The 17927-nt window shown below is 48.9% G+C and overlaps 3 protein-coding genes across 3 annotated transcripts; all 3 read left to right on the top strand.

Moving 5' to 3' along the window:
• Nucleotides 1-1571: 1571 nt before the first annotated feature.
• LOC121152050 (protocadherin gamma-B2-like) lies at nt 1572-4040 on the top strand. Its single transcript, XM_040973972.1, has one exon. The coding sequence runs from the start codon at nt 1572-1574 to the stop codon at nt 4038-4040; it is 2469 nt and encodes an 822-aa protein (XP_040829906.1).
• Nucleotides 4041-6118: 2078 nt separating this feature from the next.
• Nucleotides 6119-14224, top strand: LOC121152044 (protocadherin gamma-A5-like). Its single transcript, XM_040973960.1, has 4 exons — nt 6119-8571; nt 12124-12301; nt 12342-12681; nt 14058-14224. The coding sequence occupies exons 1-4, from the start codon at nt 6119-6121 to the stop codon at nt 14222-14224; spliced, it is 3138 nt and encodes a 1045-aa protein (XP_040829894.1).
• Nucleotides 14225-14305: 81 nt separating this feature from the next.
• On the top strand, nt 14306-16837 carry LOC121152039 (protocadherin gamma-A6-like). Its single transcript, XM_040973946.1, has 2 exons — nt 14306-16729; nt 16814-16837. The coding sequence occupies exons 1-2, from the start codon at nt 14306-14308 to the stop codon at nt 16835-16837; spliced, it is 2448 nt and encodes an 815-aa protein (XP_040829880.1).
• Nucleotides 16838-17927: the final 1090 nt, after the last annotated feature.

Genomic DNA, 17927 nt, shown 5'->3' with positions numbered 1-17927 from the left:
ATCTCTTATAACGGATGAGTTTCTGGCATTCTGGACTGATACTGATGTCTCTTAGTAAGCCTATCTCATCATTGTCTTGCTAAATCACTCTCAGATAACAGAGTGAGGAAAGCGTGTAACACTTGTGCGATGTGCACTCATTTAGCTCTGTGCATTAATTCAAAATTTGTAAATGTTTACAGCTGTACAAATCAACATATTGTGGTCTTGGAAGTTTTAGCAATTCCTTGTAGAATGTGAGTCCACAGAAGCACAATGACGAGCAGTTTAGATACTGGCACTTAGCCTATGGCAGTTAAAACGCCTGTATCCTGCATCAGGGTGCCCGCATTCACCGCCCAGGCCCTACCCCCTGATTCCAGCTGTCTGCCAGTTCCTGTCCTAGGAGGTAGTAGTGATGGCTAAAGGGTTGGGGCTTCTGCCACTCTTGTGCAAGACTTGGGTGACATCCCTGGTACCTAGCTTGACCAGGCCAAGCCCTGGCCTTTGTGGGCATTTGGGAAGTAACCCAGCACATGGAAATGTTTTTCTCTCTCTCTCCCTCTCTTCCTGCGTCCTTGTCTCTGTCTCCTATATAAATTTTGAAAAAGAATTTTCATGCCCACACAGTTTTGTTTTGATCGAAGTTGTGGAACAAAACATAAAACAGAATGTGATATACATTTAACTGGCTTAGGAAAGAAGAAATAACCAGTGAATATTGAGACATAACTCATGTCTAAGGAAAAATGCCTTAAAATGCTGAAGCCCTAAAAATACTTTCCATGTAATCAGAGTCTGAAAGAGATGGTGACATTCCAGAATCCCAGTAGGACATGTCTTAAAGGTCCACTAGAGAAGAAGGTCATCTGTAAACTAATACAAAATGTAAAATGTATTGTTGCTTAATGGATCCTTAATTTCTTTTATAAATGATGATCTAATGAAAGTAACTATTATGGTAATATGTACATGACATAATATTACATAGCTGTAGAAAATAAATAGAAATTCTCTTTATGAACTGGCATGAAGAAATCTCAAAGATATAACAGATTTTTATTAAAGTGCACAATATGTTATATTGCCAGCCTACTTTTGAATAAAGAAAGAAGGGAGGAGATTAATTTTGAAAATCCACAGCACTATACAAATCGTAGTTCTGGGAGGATTACCCAAGAAACATAGCACTCACTTGAAAGCAGCGATGAGAAGGAGAAAGTTTATTGCATGCATCCCCTGATTTTGGAGGTTGTGAATCTTTTAAATGTTTTACAACAAATAGATACTCTCTACAACGCAAAAAAGAAAAAGGTTCTTGGCATTTACAATATATGGGTGCAGTTTCCAGAAAAAAACTCTGGGTGTCGCTATAAGGCAAATGAAGAGAGATGATACCGGAGACGCGTTAGGGAGTTTCTTGCTGGGGGAACTTCCTGCTCAAAGCAACCCGCAGAGAAGGCTCAACGGGATTCAGATACAGAAAATAAGAGCAGGAAAAGTACCTCAGCCTCAGATTCTGCCGTCGTTGAAGGTCTCGTTCCTCCTGGCGGCAAAGGAGCAGAGCAGCGCCTGGAAAAAAGGGAGAGAGAATGAAGCTGAGCGCAGGACCGCGCCTTTCCGCGCCGTGGCTGCAGGTACTGTCGCCCTTTTTGCTCTGTCTGTTCCGCGGGGCTCTCGCGGACCAAATTCGTTATTCAGTCCCCGAGGAGCTGGCTAAGAATTCGGTGGTAGGAAACCTCGCCAAGGATCTGGGACTCAGCGCCCGGGACTTGCCAGCCCGGAAGCTGCGGGTGAGCTCGGAGAAAGACTATTTCACTGTGAGCCCGGAGAGCGGGGACTTATTGGTGGGAGACAGGATAGACCGAGAGCAGATCTGCGGGAAGCAGCCTCTGTGCGTCCTAGATTTCGATGCTGTTGCTGAAAACCCGCTAAATATTTTCCACATAGCGGTGACAGTGCTGGATATAAATGACAACACCCCGCTCTTCAAGCAGACTCATGTGGATTTAAAAATTGGAGAATCCACCAAACCAGGTGCCGCATTTCCGCTCGACCCAGCCCTGGATTCAGATGCGAGTCCAAACTCGCTGCAAAGCTACCACCTGAATGACAACGAGTACTTTGATCTCGCGGACAAACAGACTCTGGATGGGCAGAAATACCTGGAATTGATTCTAAAACGTCCTCTGGATCGAGAAGAACAGAGTTTCCATCGTCTGGTCCTCACGGCGGTAGATGGCGGGGACCCGCCCCAGAGCGGCACCACCCAGATCCAAATCCAGGTCACTGATGCCAATGACAACGCCCCAGTGTTCGGCCAGGACGTGTACACCGTCACACTGTGGGAGGACGTGCCCACCGGCTTCTCCGTGCTCCGAGTGGTGGCCACCGACCAGGACGAGGGCAGCAACGCCCACATCTCTTACTCCTTCCATAATGCGGACGAGCGAGTGGAGCGCTTCTTTAGTTTGGACCAAATCACGGGGGAAATCAAAACAAAGGGCGACCTGGATTACGAAATTGCACAGAGCTACACCCTGAATATAGAGGCGAAAGACCCTGGAGATTTGGCCGCCCACTGCAGGGTACAAGTTGAAATTCAAGATGTGAACGACTGTGCACCTGAAGTCATTGTGACTTCTGTGTTCACTCCCCTGCCCGAGGATTCGCCTCCAGGGACGGTGATCGCCTTGATCAAAACGAGAGACAGAGATTCTGGAGACAATGGAAAAGTCCACTGCCGCGTTCTAGAGACACCCGAGTTCGTACTGAAATCTTCCTCCAAGAACTACTACAAGCTCATTACAGACAAGGTCCTGGACCGCGAGCAGACCCCGGAGTACAATGTCACCATCACGGCCACAGACAGAGGCAAGCCACCACTCTCCTCCAGTGTCAGCGTCACAGTGCACATCGCTGACGTCAACGACAACGCGCCTGTCTTCCAGCAGCCCTCCTACGTGGTCCACGTGGCAGAGAACAATCCCCCAGGAGCCTCCATCGCGCAGGTCAGCGCCTCCGACCCCGATCTGGGCTCCAATGGTCAGGTCACCTACTCCATCGTGGCCAGCGACCTGGAGGCACAAACGCTGGCGTCCTACGTGTCAGTGAGCGCACACAGCGGCGTGCTGTTCGCGCAGCGCGCCCTGGACCACGAGCAGCTGCGCGCCTTCCACCTCACGCTGCAGGCCCGCGACCAGGGCTCGCCCGCACTCAGCGCCAACGTGAGCGTGCGCGTGCTGGTGGGCGACCGCAACGACAACGCGCCGCGCGTGCTGTACCCGGCGCTGGCGCCCGACGGCTCGGCGCTCTTCGACACGGTGCCGCGCGCCGCCGAGCCCGGCTACCTGGTCACCAAGGTGGTGGCGGTGGACGCCGACTCTGGCCACAACGCCTGGCTCTCGTACCACGTGCTGCAGGCCAGCGAGCCCGGGCTCTTCAGCCTGGGGCTGCGCACGGGCGAGGTGCGCACAGCGCGCGCCCTGGGCGACAGGGACGCGGCCCGCCAGCGCCTGCTGGTGGCTGTGCGCGATGGCGGCCAGCCGCCGCTGTCTGCCACCGCCACGCTGCACCTGGTCTTCGCGGACAGCCTGCAGGAGGTGCCGCCGGACCTGAGTGAGCACGCGGCGCCCTCGGACCCTCAGGCCGAGCTGCAGTTTTACCTGGTGCTGGCCTTGGCCGCCATCTCCGTGCTCTTCCTGCTCACGGTGATCCTGGCCATCGCGCTGCGCCTGCGCCGCTCCTCCAGCTCCGCAATGGGAGGCTGCTTCCAGCCTGGGCTTAGCTCCACCTTGGGACCCGGAGTTCTTCCCAGCTACACTGAGGGCACTCTGCCCTATGCCTACAATCTATGCGTTGCCTCACAGTCGGCCAAAACAGAATTTAATTTTCTCACGGTCGCCCCAGAAACGGCTCCCCCTCAGGATCTTCTTTGTGGCGATGCTGGTTGGGTACCAAATGCGAATCAGGAAGATGCTGGAGTTGCATCTGCGTCAGACACCATATTAAATGTGAGTTTGGGTTTAGTTCTTTTCACCCCAAATTTTACTGTTTGTTAGCACATCGTGTAACTGGGGTAGTAGGTTCCAGTCAGGTTTGAGCAATGTTCTACCTTAATTATCTTATTCTCATCTAACCAACTCTTCAGCGTGGGCTTCCGACCAGAAGAGTGTTACTTGTAGCTGTAAGCCTTCACGCCCTGAAGTATTTCATTTTGTTCCTCATGTTTATATTTCTTCCTTTTTATTATTAGGAGATATCTGTGTGATTCCTTCCACGTACAAGACATTTCTTACTCAAATGTAATTTCTAGTTTCTCTTTTAAAAAATATACCTTTTAAAAACTTATTCAAAAGGCTGAGTTACAGAGAGAAGGGAGGAGCAGATGAAGTAAGATAGAGTGCTCCTGTCTGTTGGTTCACTCTTCACATGGATGCAACCAGGAGGGCTGGTCCATCTGTGGGTGGTAGCAGGCCCAAGTACCTGGTTCTTGTCCCACTGCTTTCCCTGGTGCATTAGCATGAAACTGGATCTGCACTTGTGCAGCTGGGACTTGGATCAGTGTTCAGAAGGGGTGTCATGGGTTGTCAGCCATCACGGGAAGCTACTTAACCCTGTGTCACAGCACTAGCCCCCTTCTATTTCCTATTAACCTCATAAAAGTTCCAAGTTAAAGGTCCTCATTTTGCTGGTTTATGGAAACAAAGTGGAAAGGGAGAGTTCCACCCAAAGTCACAGAACTTGGCAAAGATATAGTCTTACTGACTTGAAGACCCACATGCTAAGTACTTTATAGGCTAAATGCTCAGGGCACCCCAAATGTATTTTTAAAGGTTGGGTGATGTTTAAGGTCCGGTGTGTCTGCCATGACCAGTGAATAGAACAAAGGTGGGAAATTGATGTGGTTGTGCTTATGAACAAGCTGCTCTGCAGAGAAAAGTGCATCTTTGAGAAAACAGTTTGCAACCTGTGCTCACCTTTTCTGCCAAATATCAAATCTTTGGTCTAGAGTTTTTGAATTTTAGATACAAAATATCTACACTTAAACTTGTGCTAAAATGTTTCCTATGATGGCATCATTAGGTAAAAAAAAAAAATGCTTCTCTCACTTTGAGGCCTCTTTCGGGTCCTCTTTCATCTTTTCTGTTAAGAGGGTTTTCTGTTCTGATATCATTCAAAAGGTGGTAACATCAGTGTCTGTCCCAACACAAAAGTGCCCCCCACTGCTTCTTGCTGATGAGTATGCCAGGCGTGATTTCTGTACTGATGATGGTCTGAAGGCCTGGTCAGCATCACTGTATCTGTCGCCTCCAAGAGCCTGTCACTGTACACTGTCTGACTCCAAGTATTTGGGAACATGGGTAAGACATATGGAAGTAATGCAATTCAGGGATGAGACAGTGCCGTTGCTGTTTTCATAGATGGAAAATCTAGAAAACTTTCTGAAAAGCCTCAGAAGAAGCAAAGGCCCTTAACCGTTTTACGCATGACATGTGATAGAATAGAATTTGCACAATGATTTTTTTTTTTTTTGCAAAGAAACATTTGAGAACCTAGTGTTTTTTCAGTACCAATGGGCAAGTTTTCATACATATATCATGGGGGGGGGGTTGAATAACACTTGAGGGATACAAAGGTAAGAATCTCGATATCTCAACTAAAAGAACTCAATATATAGAAGGTAAGTAAAGGGCAAATGTTCGATGATACATTAAATACAACTTTTCTGAGGAAGTAAAATAATATACTGACTTGAAGCGTAGTGGCACCCTTCCGTTATTTCAAAATTAAAGCATGAAAATTATAAACAAAATTACTACAGCACTTTAAGGATATGGCAAAATTATTGGAAATTAATATGGAGTTAAACTTCAGGGAAATGAGAAACAGAATTGGTGTAGTAATTGATTAAGACTCTGGGCGTCGCTGTTCACCAAGATGGGAGAAAAGCTGTAAGAGAAGCCGCCGGACTCTGCCTTTCCCTATGGAACACAGATCAGATAAAATCCTGGGGAGAGCCGCGCATCTGTGCCCCCACTCCCAGCTTGGCCAGGGGATATGCTCCTCTTGGTTTTAGAAAAACAGAGAAACAGCAGACTGAGACAAGAGTGAAAGAAAATTGGCCGCAGGGAAGGCAATGGCGGAGCCACGGAAGCCCTGGAGCTGCACAGAGCTGCCACTGCTTGTGCTGCTGGGGACATTGTGCGCTCAGGGAGCCGGGCAGATCCGCTACTCCGTCCCCGAAGAGCTGGAAAAAGGCGCCCTGGTGGGCGACATCGCCAAGGACCTGGGGCTGGAATCGCAGGAGCTGGTGGAGCGCGGAGTCCGCATCATCTCCCGAGGTAGGGCGCAGCTGTTCGCTCTGAACGCGCGCAGCGGCAGCTTGGTCACGGCGGGCAGGATAGACCGCGAGGAGCTTTGTGCCCAGAGCCTGCGGTGTGTGGTGAGCTTCAACGTATTGGTGGAAAATAAAATGAAAATTTATGGAGTGGAGGTAGAAATAATGGATATCAATGATAACTTTCCGCGATTCCGGGATGAGGAATTAAAAGTAAAAATCAATGAAAATGCGGCTGTGGGGACGCGGTTGGTGCTTCCCTTTGCGCGGGATGCGGATGTGGGCGTGAACTCGCTCCACAGTTACCAGCTCAGCTCCAATCTGTACTTCTCTTTGAACGTGAAAACCGGAAATGATGGCGAGAAATACCCGGAGCTGGTGCTGGAACAGCCCCTGGACCGCGAAAAAGAAGCTGTTTACAGCCTCCTGCTTACTGCCTTGGATGGTGGAGAGCCCACACTGTCTAGCACCGCGCACATCCTCGTGGAGATCCTCGACGCAAACGACAACGCGCCCCTGTTCCCTCGATCTGAGTACAGAGTGAGTGTGCCGGAAAATGTCCCCGTGGGCACTCAGCTCCTCACGCTGACCGCTACGGACCCAGACGAAGGGATAAACGGAAAACTAGCCTACACTTTCCGCAATGAGGAAGACAAAATTGCAGAGACTTTCCATCTTGATCCCAACACGGGGGAAATCTCGACTTTGCAACCCCTGGATTATGAAAAAACCAGTTTCTACCGCATGGAAGTGGTAGCCCAGGATGGAGGCGCCCTTCTGACCAGCGCCAAAGTGCTGATCACAGTCCAAGACGTGAATGACAATGTCCCCGAAGTGATCCTCACCTCTCTCACCAGTTCTGTGGCTGAGGACTGCCTTCCTGGGACCTTGATCGCACTGTTCAGTGTGCATGATGCTGATTCTGCAGAGAATGGTGAAATTGAATGCTCTGTCCCCAGCAACCTGCCTTTTAAACTCGAAAAGTCCATTGATAATTACTATCACCTGCTAACCACAAGCGCCCTGGACAGGGAGGAGACTTCAGATTACAATATCACAGTAACCGTCAAGGACCATGGAACTCCTGCTTTGTCTACAGAAAATCACATCTTCCTGAAAGTCCGTGATGTGAATGACAATCCACCCACTTTCACTCATGCCTCCTACTACACCTCCCTCCTGGAAAACAACCCCAGGGGTGTCTCCATCTTCTCCGTGACAGCTCATGACCCAGACAGTGGTGACAATGCCCAAGTCACCTACTCCCTGGCTGAATATACATTTCAGGGAGCGCCTCTGTCCTCCTACATCTCCATCAACACTGACACTGGCGTCCTGTATGCACTGCGCTCCTTCGACTATGAGCAGTTCCGAGACCTGCAGCTCTGGGTGACAGCCAGTGACAGTGGGGACCCACCTCTCAGCAGCAATGTCTCCTTCACCCTCTTTGTGCTGGACCAGAATGATAATGCCCCCGAGATCCTCTACCCCACCCTCCCCACCGATGGATCCACAGGCGTGGAGCTGGCACCCCGCTCTGCAGAACCTGGCTACCTGGTGACCAAGGTGGTGGCAGTGGACAGGGACTCTGGCCAGAATGCCTGGCTGTCCTACCGGCTGCTCAAGGCCAGCGAGCCAGGGCTGTTCTCTGTGGGGCTGCACACGGGCGAGGTGCGCACAGCACGGGCCCTGCTGGACAGAGATGCACTGAAGCAGAGCCTGGTGGTAGCCGTCCAGGACCACGGGCAGCCGCCTCTCTCGGCCACTGTTACACTCACAGTGGCCGTGGCCGACAGCATCCCCGCAGTGCTGGCTGACCTGGGCAGCCTGAAGCCTTCAGTGGAAGCTGATGAGGCAGACCTGACTCTGTACCTGGTGGTGGCAGTGGCCACAGTGTCGTGTGTCTTCCTGGCCTTTGTGATTGTGCTGCTGGCACTCAGGCTGAGGCGCTGGCACCACTCCCGCCTTCTGCAAGCCTCAAGAGGGAGATTGTCGGGTGTGCCAGCCTCACACTTTGTGGGAGTGGACACCTTCCTGCAGACCTACTCTCATGAGATCTCTCTTACCACGGACTCCCGGAAAAGCCATTTGATCTTCCCGCAGCCCAACTATGCGGATATGCTCATTAGCGAAGACAGTGGTGAGAAACAAGAGCCTCTCCTGGTGTCAGATAAGATAAACCCAAGCAAGGAGGAGCCTGGAGCCATTCAGGTCAGTTTTCTTGTAGTATGGATGAGCTCATTATCCATACAGTAAGTTTCTATTGGCTCTATTAGCTGGATTTGATTTGCTTTATCTTCAAATTCTAACTTAGTGTCTTCTTTATTCGGTTGTGGGTATTAGAAAATTTAGCTGTTGAGAGTGGACATCAGTGAAAAGTTGCTTTAAAGAAAAGTGGCAGGCATAAACATTTTGTCTGAAGATTTTGCATCCTTTGGAACTGCTCTTCTGTTCATGAAATAGTGGTTTTGTTAGTTCAACTTGTTCAGTATGTTGCTTTGTTTCGAATATTTGCCTCAAGAGCATTGTGAGTTGAATGTGCTTTGGGAAACACATTGTTTAGGAAGAATATTTTAGTATATGTACGTTTTCACATTGCGATAATGTACAGTATTTGCATAAGTTAGCAGCAAATTCTGAAACTTCTACACAGTGAATATCAGAAAGGTAGGTCAAATGTCTATTGATGATAATGGCTGTAACATTCTAAAATCTGAAGTTTGGGCTAAACCGCTTAATGATTAGATATGTGTATTTGTTGAGCAAAGAAATCAATGAGAAGGAACTTTAGAATTTGTTTTATTCTGTGACATGAAGACTTCAGACTCTGCTACATTCAATTTATATCAATAACATAGGTCATATGCATATGCTCATTGTGAGAAACAAGAGCCTCTCCGGTGTCAGATAAGACAGCTTCTTGTTAGTGGTAACTCATCATTCATCATGATCATTATCTCTGGACTGACTGCTTTTCTGCCTTTTTTTTTTTTAAACAAAAATCTAAGATGTGTATTTGACAAGTCAACGTGGGGGAGTAGGCATTGTGGCACAGTGGGTTAACCTACTGCTTGGAATGCAGGCATTCCATATCAGAGTGCTGGTTGGCGCTCTTCTGGTTTCAATCCACCTTCCTGCTAATGTGCCCAAATAGTGGTCCAAGTCCTTAGGTTCTTGCTAGCCACATGGGAGACCTAGATGGAGTACCTGACTCCTGGTTTAGCCTTATCCAGTCATAGGTATTGATTTGGGAACGTGAACCAGCAGATGGAAGGCGTGTGTGTGTGTCCTTCTTTTTCTCTGTCACTCTGCCTTCCAAATGAATCAATGAATCATCTAGAACAAGAAAGACCAAAAGGATAGGAAAGGTGTATTGAGCTTCATGTCCTCCTTTTTAAAAAGAAAGGAAAATCAATTCAACTTAAGAATTGCTTAAAGTTTAAAATTTCATTTCTGAGAGATGTGATCATTTTAATAGGCCTTTCTTAATGAAATATCTGTGAGTATCAAATTCCAGGAATATGTGTGTGTTTGATGGAAAAACATACCTAGTTCGTTTTCTACATCTACTTCGCTGAAAATGACTTGTATGCATGTCTTTTTCAAATATGTTTTAGCCTTTCAAGTTTTCACCACCTTGAGTAGTAGCTGCAAATTATGAATGAGGGGAAACGATAATGCAGTATTGTTAAGGAGATGTTAGGCTGCATAACTCAGCCAGATGGAAGGGTTTTGATACAACTGGTAACTGTTGGCTACCTCATTTTTGTTGTTTAAGCATTTACTTCAAGGACATTAGAATAGGTATGCAATTCTGAACTCAATACAAAATGTACAGATTCAGTCAATGGCAAATGTACCCCATGATTAACAAGAGCATGTATTTGGTAGGACACTGTCCACTCCTGCATGAAAACTCTCCTATTACTTCTTAAAGAAAGGAATATCAGTTTTGGTGTATATCCTGAGTGAACTTTTTCACACAAAAGAAAAATATCATTTAAACCTCTACATACAGCCAATAGGCTTTGCATAATAAAATGTCCAATCCTCATACACTCATTATCTTACTATTTTTACCACATAGTTTAGTGGTATATGTACTTATATAGCTTGCTCGTATTAATTTAATTAAATTAATTTAATTTAATTTAATTAATTTAAGTATTCAGAGACGGGTGGAAATCACTTGCATGGGAATTTTCTGGAACAATTTGTATGTGCTATAAACACATCAACGGGAGCTTACTGAGAATCCCAGATACAATGAGCAGTGTGAGTGGTTTGCATCGCGAGGCGAGTTCATATCGCTGCACACCTGCCAAGCTTTGGATTAACAATGGTATGTCGCAGAAGCTAAAGATGGCTTCTTGGAAAATCTTCTGGCCTGGAAATGAAGTTAAACATTCAGGAAAGTTTTAGAAGCAAGTAAACAAACTGCATATTAACCAAGGAAGAGTGCCAATAACAAGAGGATGGGGTGATCAGTTACTCACCTGAATATCAAGGAAACATAACAACATTGGCTACATTGCTTAGAACATAGGAGGGAGATGCATGTTACCTTTGAAATCCATCTTTGCATGAGCCTTTTGTAGTCCCCTTGTACAATTATAGAAACTGTGCTTCACCCCCTAAAACCCAAATATCTATCTCACCTTGTTAATCTAGCTACAAAGAAACAGTCAAGTTTAGAACAGCCATAATGTACTATGAAAAATAATCATCTGTCAAATAGTTTAAACCGTACTGTGCTAATTAAAAGAGCGCCGTTGGAAACCAGGGAACGAGTGACTCTCCTTACTATCCTCATATCTCTATTTTACAAGGACCATTAATCCTCGTGCTTACCTATCATGTCACTTCTTTCCATGGGAAAATAATATATAAGATACTGAAATGTAAGAAAGCTAAAAACTATGAAGAAAAGGGAAGAATGAAATAACATCATATGGTATCAGGCTGATATTTTAGGAATTTTGATATTATACCTGCATCAACAACACTATCATTTGTATCCTTTTATATACATTATTTGGTCTTCATTTTTGTTAAGTTAAGCAGGAAATACATTGTTATGATCACTTTATGAACTTGGGAACTGAAAGCACAATGCCAGTGAACAACTTGAACAGGTTTATCTCTGCTCTCGGACAAGTCAAAGACACTAGATTTGGACGGATACAGTTCAAGTTCAAGGAAATGAAAAACCAGACTGAAGAAACAAAGAATACTTAAAAGATTAAAACCTCTTGTAAAATGAAAGAATGAATATCGGTATTCATATATGGGAGAACTGCCTCCGAAAGCCTTTATTTGCAGTTGGTTTGTCACCTGTGCCTCGGTGCAGGGTGGCGATGTTGGCTAGTGCTGGGCGGAGGGTCCGCAGGGCCGAACTGCTAGAAGCTGGCGGCACAGGAAGAGAAACGCGCTCTCGCCCGCTGCCTTCCATGGAGATACACGTCGGAGACTCCCACCGAGACACTCACTCGTAACCTCCCCTCCCCCAAGAACTCTTGGGATCACCCCTTCGGAATCAGAAGCAAAGGCTCGGGCCCGCCGGGGTCCGGTGGTGTGGGCGCCGGCGCCCTTTCTCTTCCTGCTGCCTTTGTTCTGCGCTGCGGGCCGGGGCAGCTCCACTGTGCCATCCCGGAGAAGCTGGTCCGGGGCTGGCCGATGGGGAACCTCGCGGGGGACATGGGGCCGTGCACAATCTGCCCGCTCGGAATCTCCGGGTTAGTGGGGAGAAGAAATTCTTCAGCTTGAGCCCAGGGGATGGGTACTTGGTTGTGAGGACCGCATAGATCGAGAGCAGATCTGTGGCCAGAAGGCAACGTGCTTCTAGTGGCCGAGAAACCTTTAAACTTCTTCCACGTCACCGTGCTGATCCAGGACCTCAACCACACGCCCATCTTCAGCGACAACAGCACCAAACTTGCAAGGCCGGCCGGAGCCACCTTCGCGCTGGAGTGGGCACACGAAGTACCACCTCAGCGCCGATCCGCACTTCTCCTTGGTGCAGGAGGAGGAGCCAGATGGCAGCAGTTACCCAGAGCGGGTGCAGACGGTGCCCCTGGACAGGGAGAGGCAGGCTCACCACCACCTGGTCCTCAAAGCCATGGACTGGGGTGCACCACCCAGGAGTAATGCAACCCCGGTCCAGCTCATGGTGGCCGACGCCAACGGTAACCCACCGAGCTTCACCCTGCACGTGTACTCAGCGAGCGTCCGGGAGAACCTGCCTGCCAACTCAGCGCTGCTGAGAGTAATAGCCAAGGACACGGATGAGGGCGGCAATGCCCAGATCACCTACCCCTTCATCAATGTTGGCGAGGCGGCCAGACAGTTGTTCAGGCTGGGTAGTAAGACAAGGGAGCTTAGCACCAGTGCAGAGCTGAACTTTGAGGAGAGAGCAAACTACACATTGAGAGTGGAAGCAAGGGACGGCAGAGGGCACAGTGCATGCTGTAAAATACAAATAGAGATTCTGGACGAAAACAACAAATGCCCAGGGATAACCCTGGCATCTGGAGTCCCAGCATCTCCCAGAGGATGCTGAGCCAGGAACAGTAATGGTGCTAATCAAAACGCATGATCCATACTCTGGCTTGCATGGGGAAGTCCTTTGCCAACTCAAAGGGAGGCTACCATTCAAATTAATTCAAGATATGAAAAACACATACAGCTGGTGACAGATGGAGTCCTGACTGAGAGCCAACCCTGGAGTACAGTGTCACCACCATGGCCACTGACAGGAGCAACCTGCCACTCTCCTGCAGTGTTAGCGTCATTGTTTCCCAGGTGGAAGACCCAGATTGAGTGCCTGGTTCTGGCCTAGGCCAACCCTAACTATTATGCACATTTGAGTAGTAAAGCAGTATATGAAAGATTTTTTTAAAAGATCTATTTTTGTTGCAAAATCAGATTTACAGAGAGGAAAGACAGAGAGGATGTCCCATCCTCTGGTTCACTCCAGACACAAGGGCTGAAGCTGAGTCAATCCGAAACCAGGAGCCTCTTCCAGGTCTCCCACGCGGGTGCAGGGTCCCAAGACTTTGGACTGCCCTCTTCTGCTTTCCCAGGCCACAAGCAGGGAGCTGGGAGGGAAGTGAAGCAGCCAGGATATGAACCGGCACCCATATGGGATCCTGGCACATGCAAGGCAAAGACTTTAGCCGCTAACTAAGCCACCGTGCCAGGTCCTATGGAAAATCTCTTTCTCACTTCCCCACCCCACCCCTTCTGTGTGTGTGAGAGAGAGAGAGAGAGAGAAAGAGAGAGAGAGAGATGTGGGGATGCCTTTCAAATCAATAGAATAAAGAATTTAGAAAGTATATACAGTTTTTTTCCCACATCAAGGCTGTTCTTAATCTATATGCTGATTAAAAACAGATAATAAGCTCCAGAAATAGTCACTGTCATGGCTGGCTCTGTGCTGGCTTAATTCAAAGTTGTTTGTTGTTTTTGTGCTCTTAGTGAAAATCAGTGAAAGGTGGAAGACGATGGAATAATCTGATCATTCGTGATCTACCTCCCTCCAAAAAAGTAATAATCCTGTTTTCCATGATCCTTGGAGATTATTTTCAAAAATGCATGGCAAATCACAGATATAGAATTATTTGAAATTCCTTAGATTCTTTCAGACTTTTCACTTTTTTGGAGAGATAATTTACTTTTTAAGACTTGTCAGCCCTGCAGTTTTAGCAGAAGTAAAAGCCTGTTTCACAAACTGGTGCAGTACTACGCTCGGACTCTAAGCGTCGCTGTTCACTAACTCGGACAAAAGAAGCCCAGGGAACTCGGATTTCTGCATCCAGCCAGCAAAGCCGATCTGCCACCTACGTCCGGAGGATGTTTGGTCTTGAAACTCTTTGCATCAGGTCTTTGCTGATTTGGGAATCCTGATGTTAATGCTGAAGAGATCAAAGGGCGTGCGGATCTGTCATTCTTACTCCTAATCGCAGGAAAATCCCTCAGAAGGCACCAATGGCGGCTGCGCGGGGGCGCCAGCCCCGCAGAGAGCTGCTCCTGCTCTTCACTCTGCTGTGGATGCTGCGGGGAGCCGGTGCGGGACAGATCCGCTACTCCATTCCTGAGGAGCTGGAGAAGGGCTCCTTCGTGGGGAATATCTCCAAGGACCTGGGGCTGGAGCCGCGGGAGCTGGCGGAGCGCGGAGTCCGCATCGTCTCCCGAGGTAGGGCGCAGCTGTTCGCTCTGAACGCGCGCAGCGGCAGCTTGGTCACGGCGGGCAGGGTAGACCGCGAGGAGCTCTGCGCCCAGAGCGCGCAGTGCTTGGTGAGCCTGAACATCCTGGTGGAAGAGAAAATGAAGCTTTATTCGGTGGAGGTGGAGGTAACAGACATTAATGACAACGCCCCCCGATTCTCAAGGGAGGAATTCGAAGTAAAAATTCACGAAAACGCAGCCCCATCCTCTCGCTTTCCGCTCATGGAGGTCTATGACCCCGATGTGGGAATGAACTCTCTCCAGGGCTTCAGGCTCAGCGAGAACAGCCACTTCTCGGTGGCCGTGCAAAGCGAGGTCCAGGGGCGCGAGTACCCGGAGCTGGTGCTGGACCGCGCCCTGGACCGCGAGGTGGAAGCCGCTCACCGCCTGGTCCTCACCGCCGTGGACGGTGGGGACCCTGCCCGCTCGGGTGTGGCTCGGATTCTGGTCACGGTCCTGGATGCGAACGACAACGCTCCCGTCTTCACTCAGCCCGTGTATCGAGTGAGTGTCCCTGAGGATCTGCCCGTGGGTTCACTGGTGCTGGCCGTAAACGCCACCGACCAAGATGAGGGTGCGCATGCCCAAGTCACCTACTCCTTCGTGAAAATCCCAGAAGAGATCTCTCGGATCTTCTGCTTGGACATCGTGACAGGAGAAATTTCTACCTCCGCAGAGCTAGACTACGAGGTCTCGAGTTCCTACGAGCTAGAGGTGGAAGCCAGGGATCGTCCCGGGCTTAGAGGCCGAGCCAAAGTCTTCATCACCGTCTTGGATGTGAACGATAATGCCCCGGAAGTAATGCTCACATCCGGAACCCGAACTGTCGCCGAGAGCGCGCCCGTGGGGACGGTGATCGGGCTTTTCCAGGTCTACGACCGAGACTCGGGAGTGAACGGACTGGTGGCATGTTCCATCCCCACGAATCTCCCGTTTGAATTGGAAAAAACAGTAGACAGCTATTACCGACTCGTGACGACCGCAGCTCTGGACCGGGAGCGGGTGTCCTTGTACAACGTCACCGTGACAGCAACGGACAGAGGAACGCCTCCACTGTCCACGCAGACGCTCATCTCCCTACAGGTGGCTGACACCAACGACAACCCGCCTGCCTTCCCCCGCTCCTCTTATTCTATCTATGTCCCGGAGAACAACCCCAGAGGTGCCTCTATCTTCTCCGTGAATGCACTGGATCCCGACAGTGACCGCAACGCCCAAGTCACCTACTCCTTGGCCGAGGACACCGTCCAAGGTGTACCGCTGTCCTCCTATGTATCCATCAACTCTGACACTGGTGTCCTGTATGCACTGCGCTCCTTCGACTATGAGCAGTTCCGAGACCTGCAGCTCTGGGTGACAGCCAGTGACAGTGGGGACCCACCTCTCAGCAGCAATGCCTCCCTCACCATCTTCGTACTGGACCAGAATGACAATGCCCCCGAGATCCTCTACCCCACCCTCCCCACCGATGGATCCACAGGCGTGGAGCTGGCACCACGCTCTGCAGAACCTGGCTACCTGGTGACCAAGGTGGTGGCAGTGGACAGGGACTCTGGCCAGAATGCCTGGCTGTCCTACCGGCTGCTCAAGGCCAGCGAGCCAGGGCTGTTCTCTGTGGGGCTGCACACGGGCGAGGTGCGCACAGCACGGGCCCTGCTGGACAGAGATGCACTGAAGCAGAGCCTGGTGGTGGCTGTCCAGGACCACGGGCAGCCGCCTCTCTCGGCCACTGTTACACTCACAGTAGCCGTGGCTGACAGCATCCCCGCAGTGCTGGCTGACCTGGGCAGCCTGAAGCCTTCAGTGGAAGCTGATGAGGCAGACCTGACTCTGTACCTGGTGGTGGCAGTGGCCACAGTGTCGTGTGTCTTCCTGGCCTTTGTGATTGTGCTGCTGGCACTCAGGCTGAGGCGCTGGCACAAGTCGCGGTTGCTGCAGGCGTCAGGAGGAGGCGGGCTGTCGGGCGTGGCCGCGTCGCACTTGGTGGGCGTGGACGGGGTGCGTGCTTTCCTGCAGACCTATTCTCATGAGGTGTCCCTGACCGCGGACTCGCGGAGGAGCCACCTCATCTTCCCACAGCCCAACTATGCAGACACGCTGCTCAGCCAGGAGAGCTGTGGGAAAAGCGAGCCTCTTTTAATACAGGCGGATTCAGATTTTTGTAAAGAAGACTCCTCTTTCCAGGTGAGATTAACATTTTTATTGGCTTTTCTAAAAGTTTGTGTTTTTTTGGTTTTGTTTTGTTTTGCTTTGCTTTTTTTGCTTTAGTTAATTCCTTGTGTTTTGCAGTAAATCATGCAGATCTGGTATTTTCCTTTGTATTGGTGGATTTCTTTTAGATCTTATTGTATGATATTTCACAAAGCATCTTAATGCATATCCTGTATTTTCTTTACTTTACTCTTTTTATAAGAGACTTATTTATTTGAAGAGCAGAGAGAGAATGAAAGTGTTGTGTGTGTGTGACGGGGAGAGAGGGCCATCTTCCACCTGCTGATTCACTCCACAATCGGCCCCAATGCCCAAGCAGAAGCCAGGGGCCCAGAATTCCCTTTGGGTCTCTAGTGGGTGACAGGAGCCCATACATTTGGGTAATCTCTCCACTGCTGCCCCCTGGGTGCATTAGCAGGAAGCTGAATTACAAGTGGAGAACTCAGTCCTTCCATTTGTATTCAGAGGTAAGATTCCATCATTGCAAGCAACAGATTATCCCACTGTGCTAAGCCTCTTTGTGCCTTGGATTTCATACACCTCATGCTTTCCTAGTCATGAGACATTTGTACAAGCCTATTCTTGTAAAGTCAGGGGAAAAAAACTGAATTATAGCCTCTGTTAAATCCGATCGAGATCTTAATCTTTTCTTCAATATTGTTTAATAATTGATAGTTTTCTGAGCATTGGAGACTTACGACAGATATTTACTACTTGGGAATCAATAGCTTGCTTATTTATTTACTTAATTACAAAAGCACTCGCTGAGTCTATCCCCAAATGTTCCCAACAGTTAGGGCTAAACCAGCTCAATGGCAGCAACTAAGGATTCCATCCAGGCTTTCCATCTAGGTGCAGGGACTCCAGCGCTTAATCTCTCCCAGCTGCCTCCGAGGCTGCATTAGTTGGAAGCTGTATTAGAAGTGGAAGCAGGACTGAATCCAGGCCATGCAACTTGGGATGATGGTGACTGTGTCCCAAACAGTAATTCTTCTACCTATTGAGCCATATCACCTGCCCCCCCCCAAAAGGTTTTCTATTTCAAAGAGAATAATCCTTTCTGCCAAGAGACAAGAATACTCAATATTTAGTTTCAAGGACCTGAATAATATTCCTAGAACTGTCCTTCATATGGATTAGTCACAGTCTCTGATTTTGAATTTAAAAGTAT

Source organism: Ochotona curzoniae, unplaced genomic scaffold, assembly GCF_017591425.1.
Source record: "Ochotona curzoniae isolate NIBS_2020 unplaced genomic scaffold, NIBS_Ocur_1.0 contig_1, whole genome shotgun sequence".
In the NCBI taxonomy this organism is placed as follows: domain Eukaryota; kingdom Metazoa; phylum Chordata; class Mammalia; order Lagomorpha; family Ochotonidae; genus Ochotona; species Ochotona curzoniae.
The sequence above is the reverse complement of the archived record's forward strand: the minus strand, read 5'-3'. Positions and strand labels throughout refer to the sequence as shown.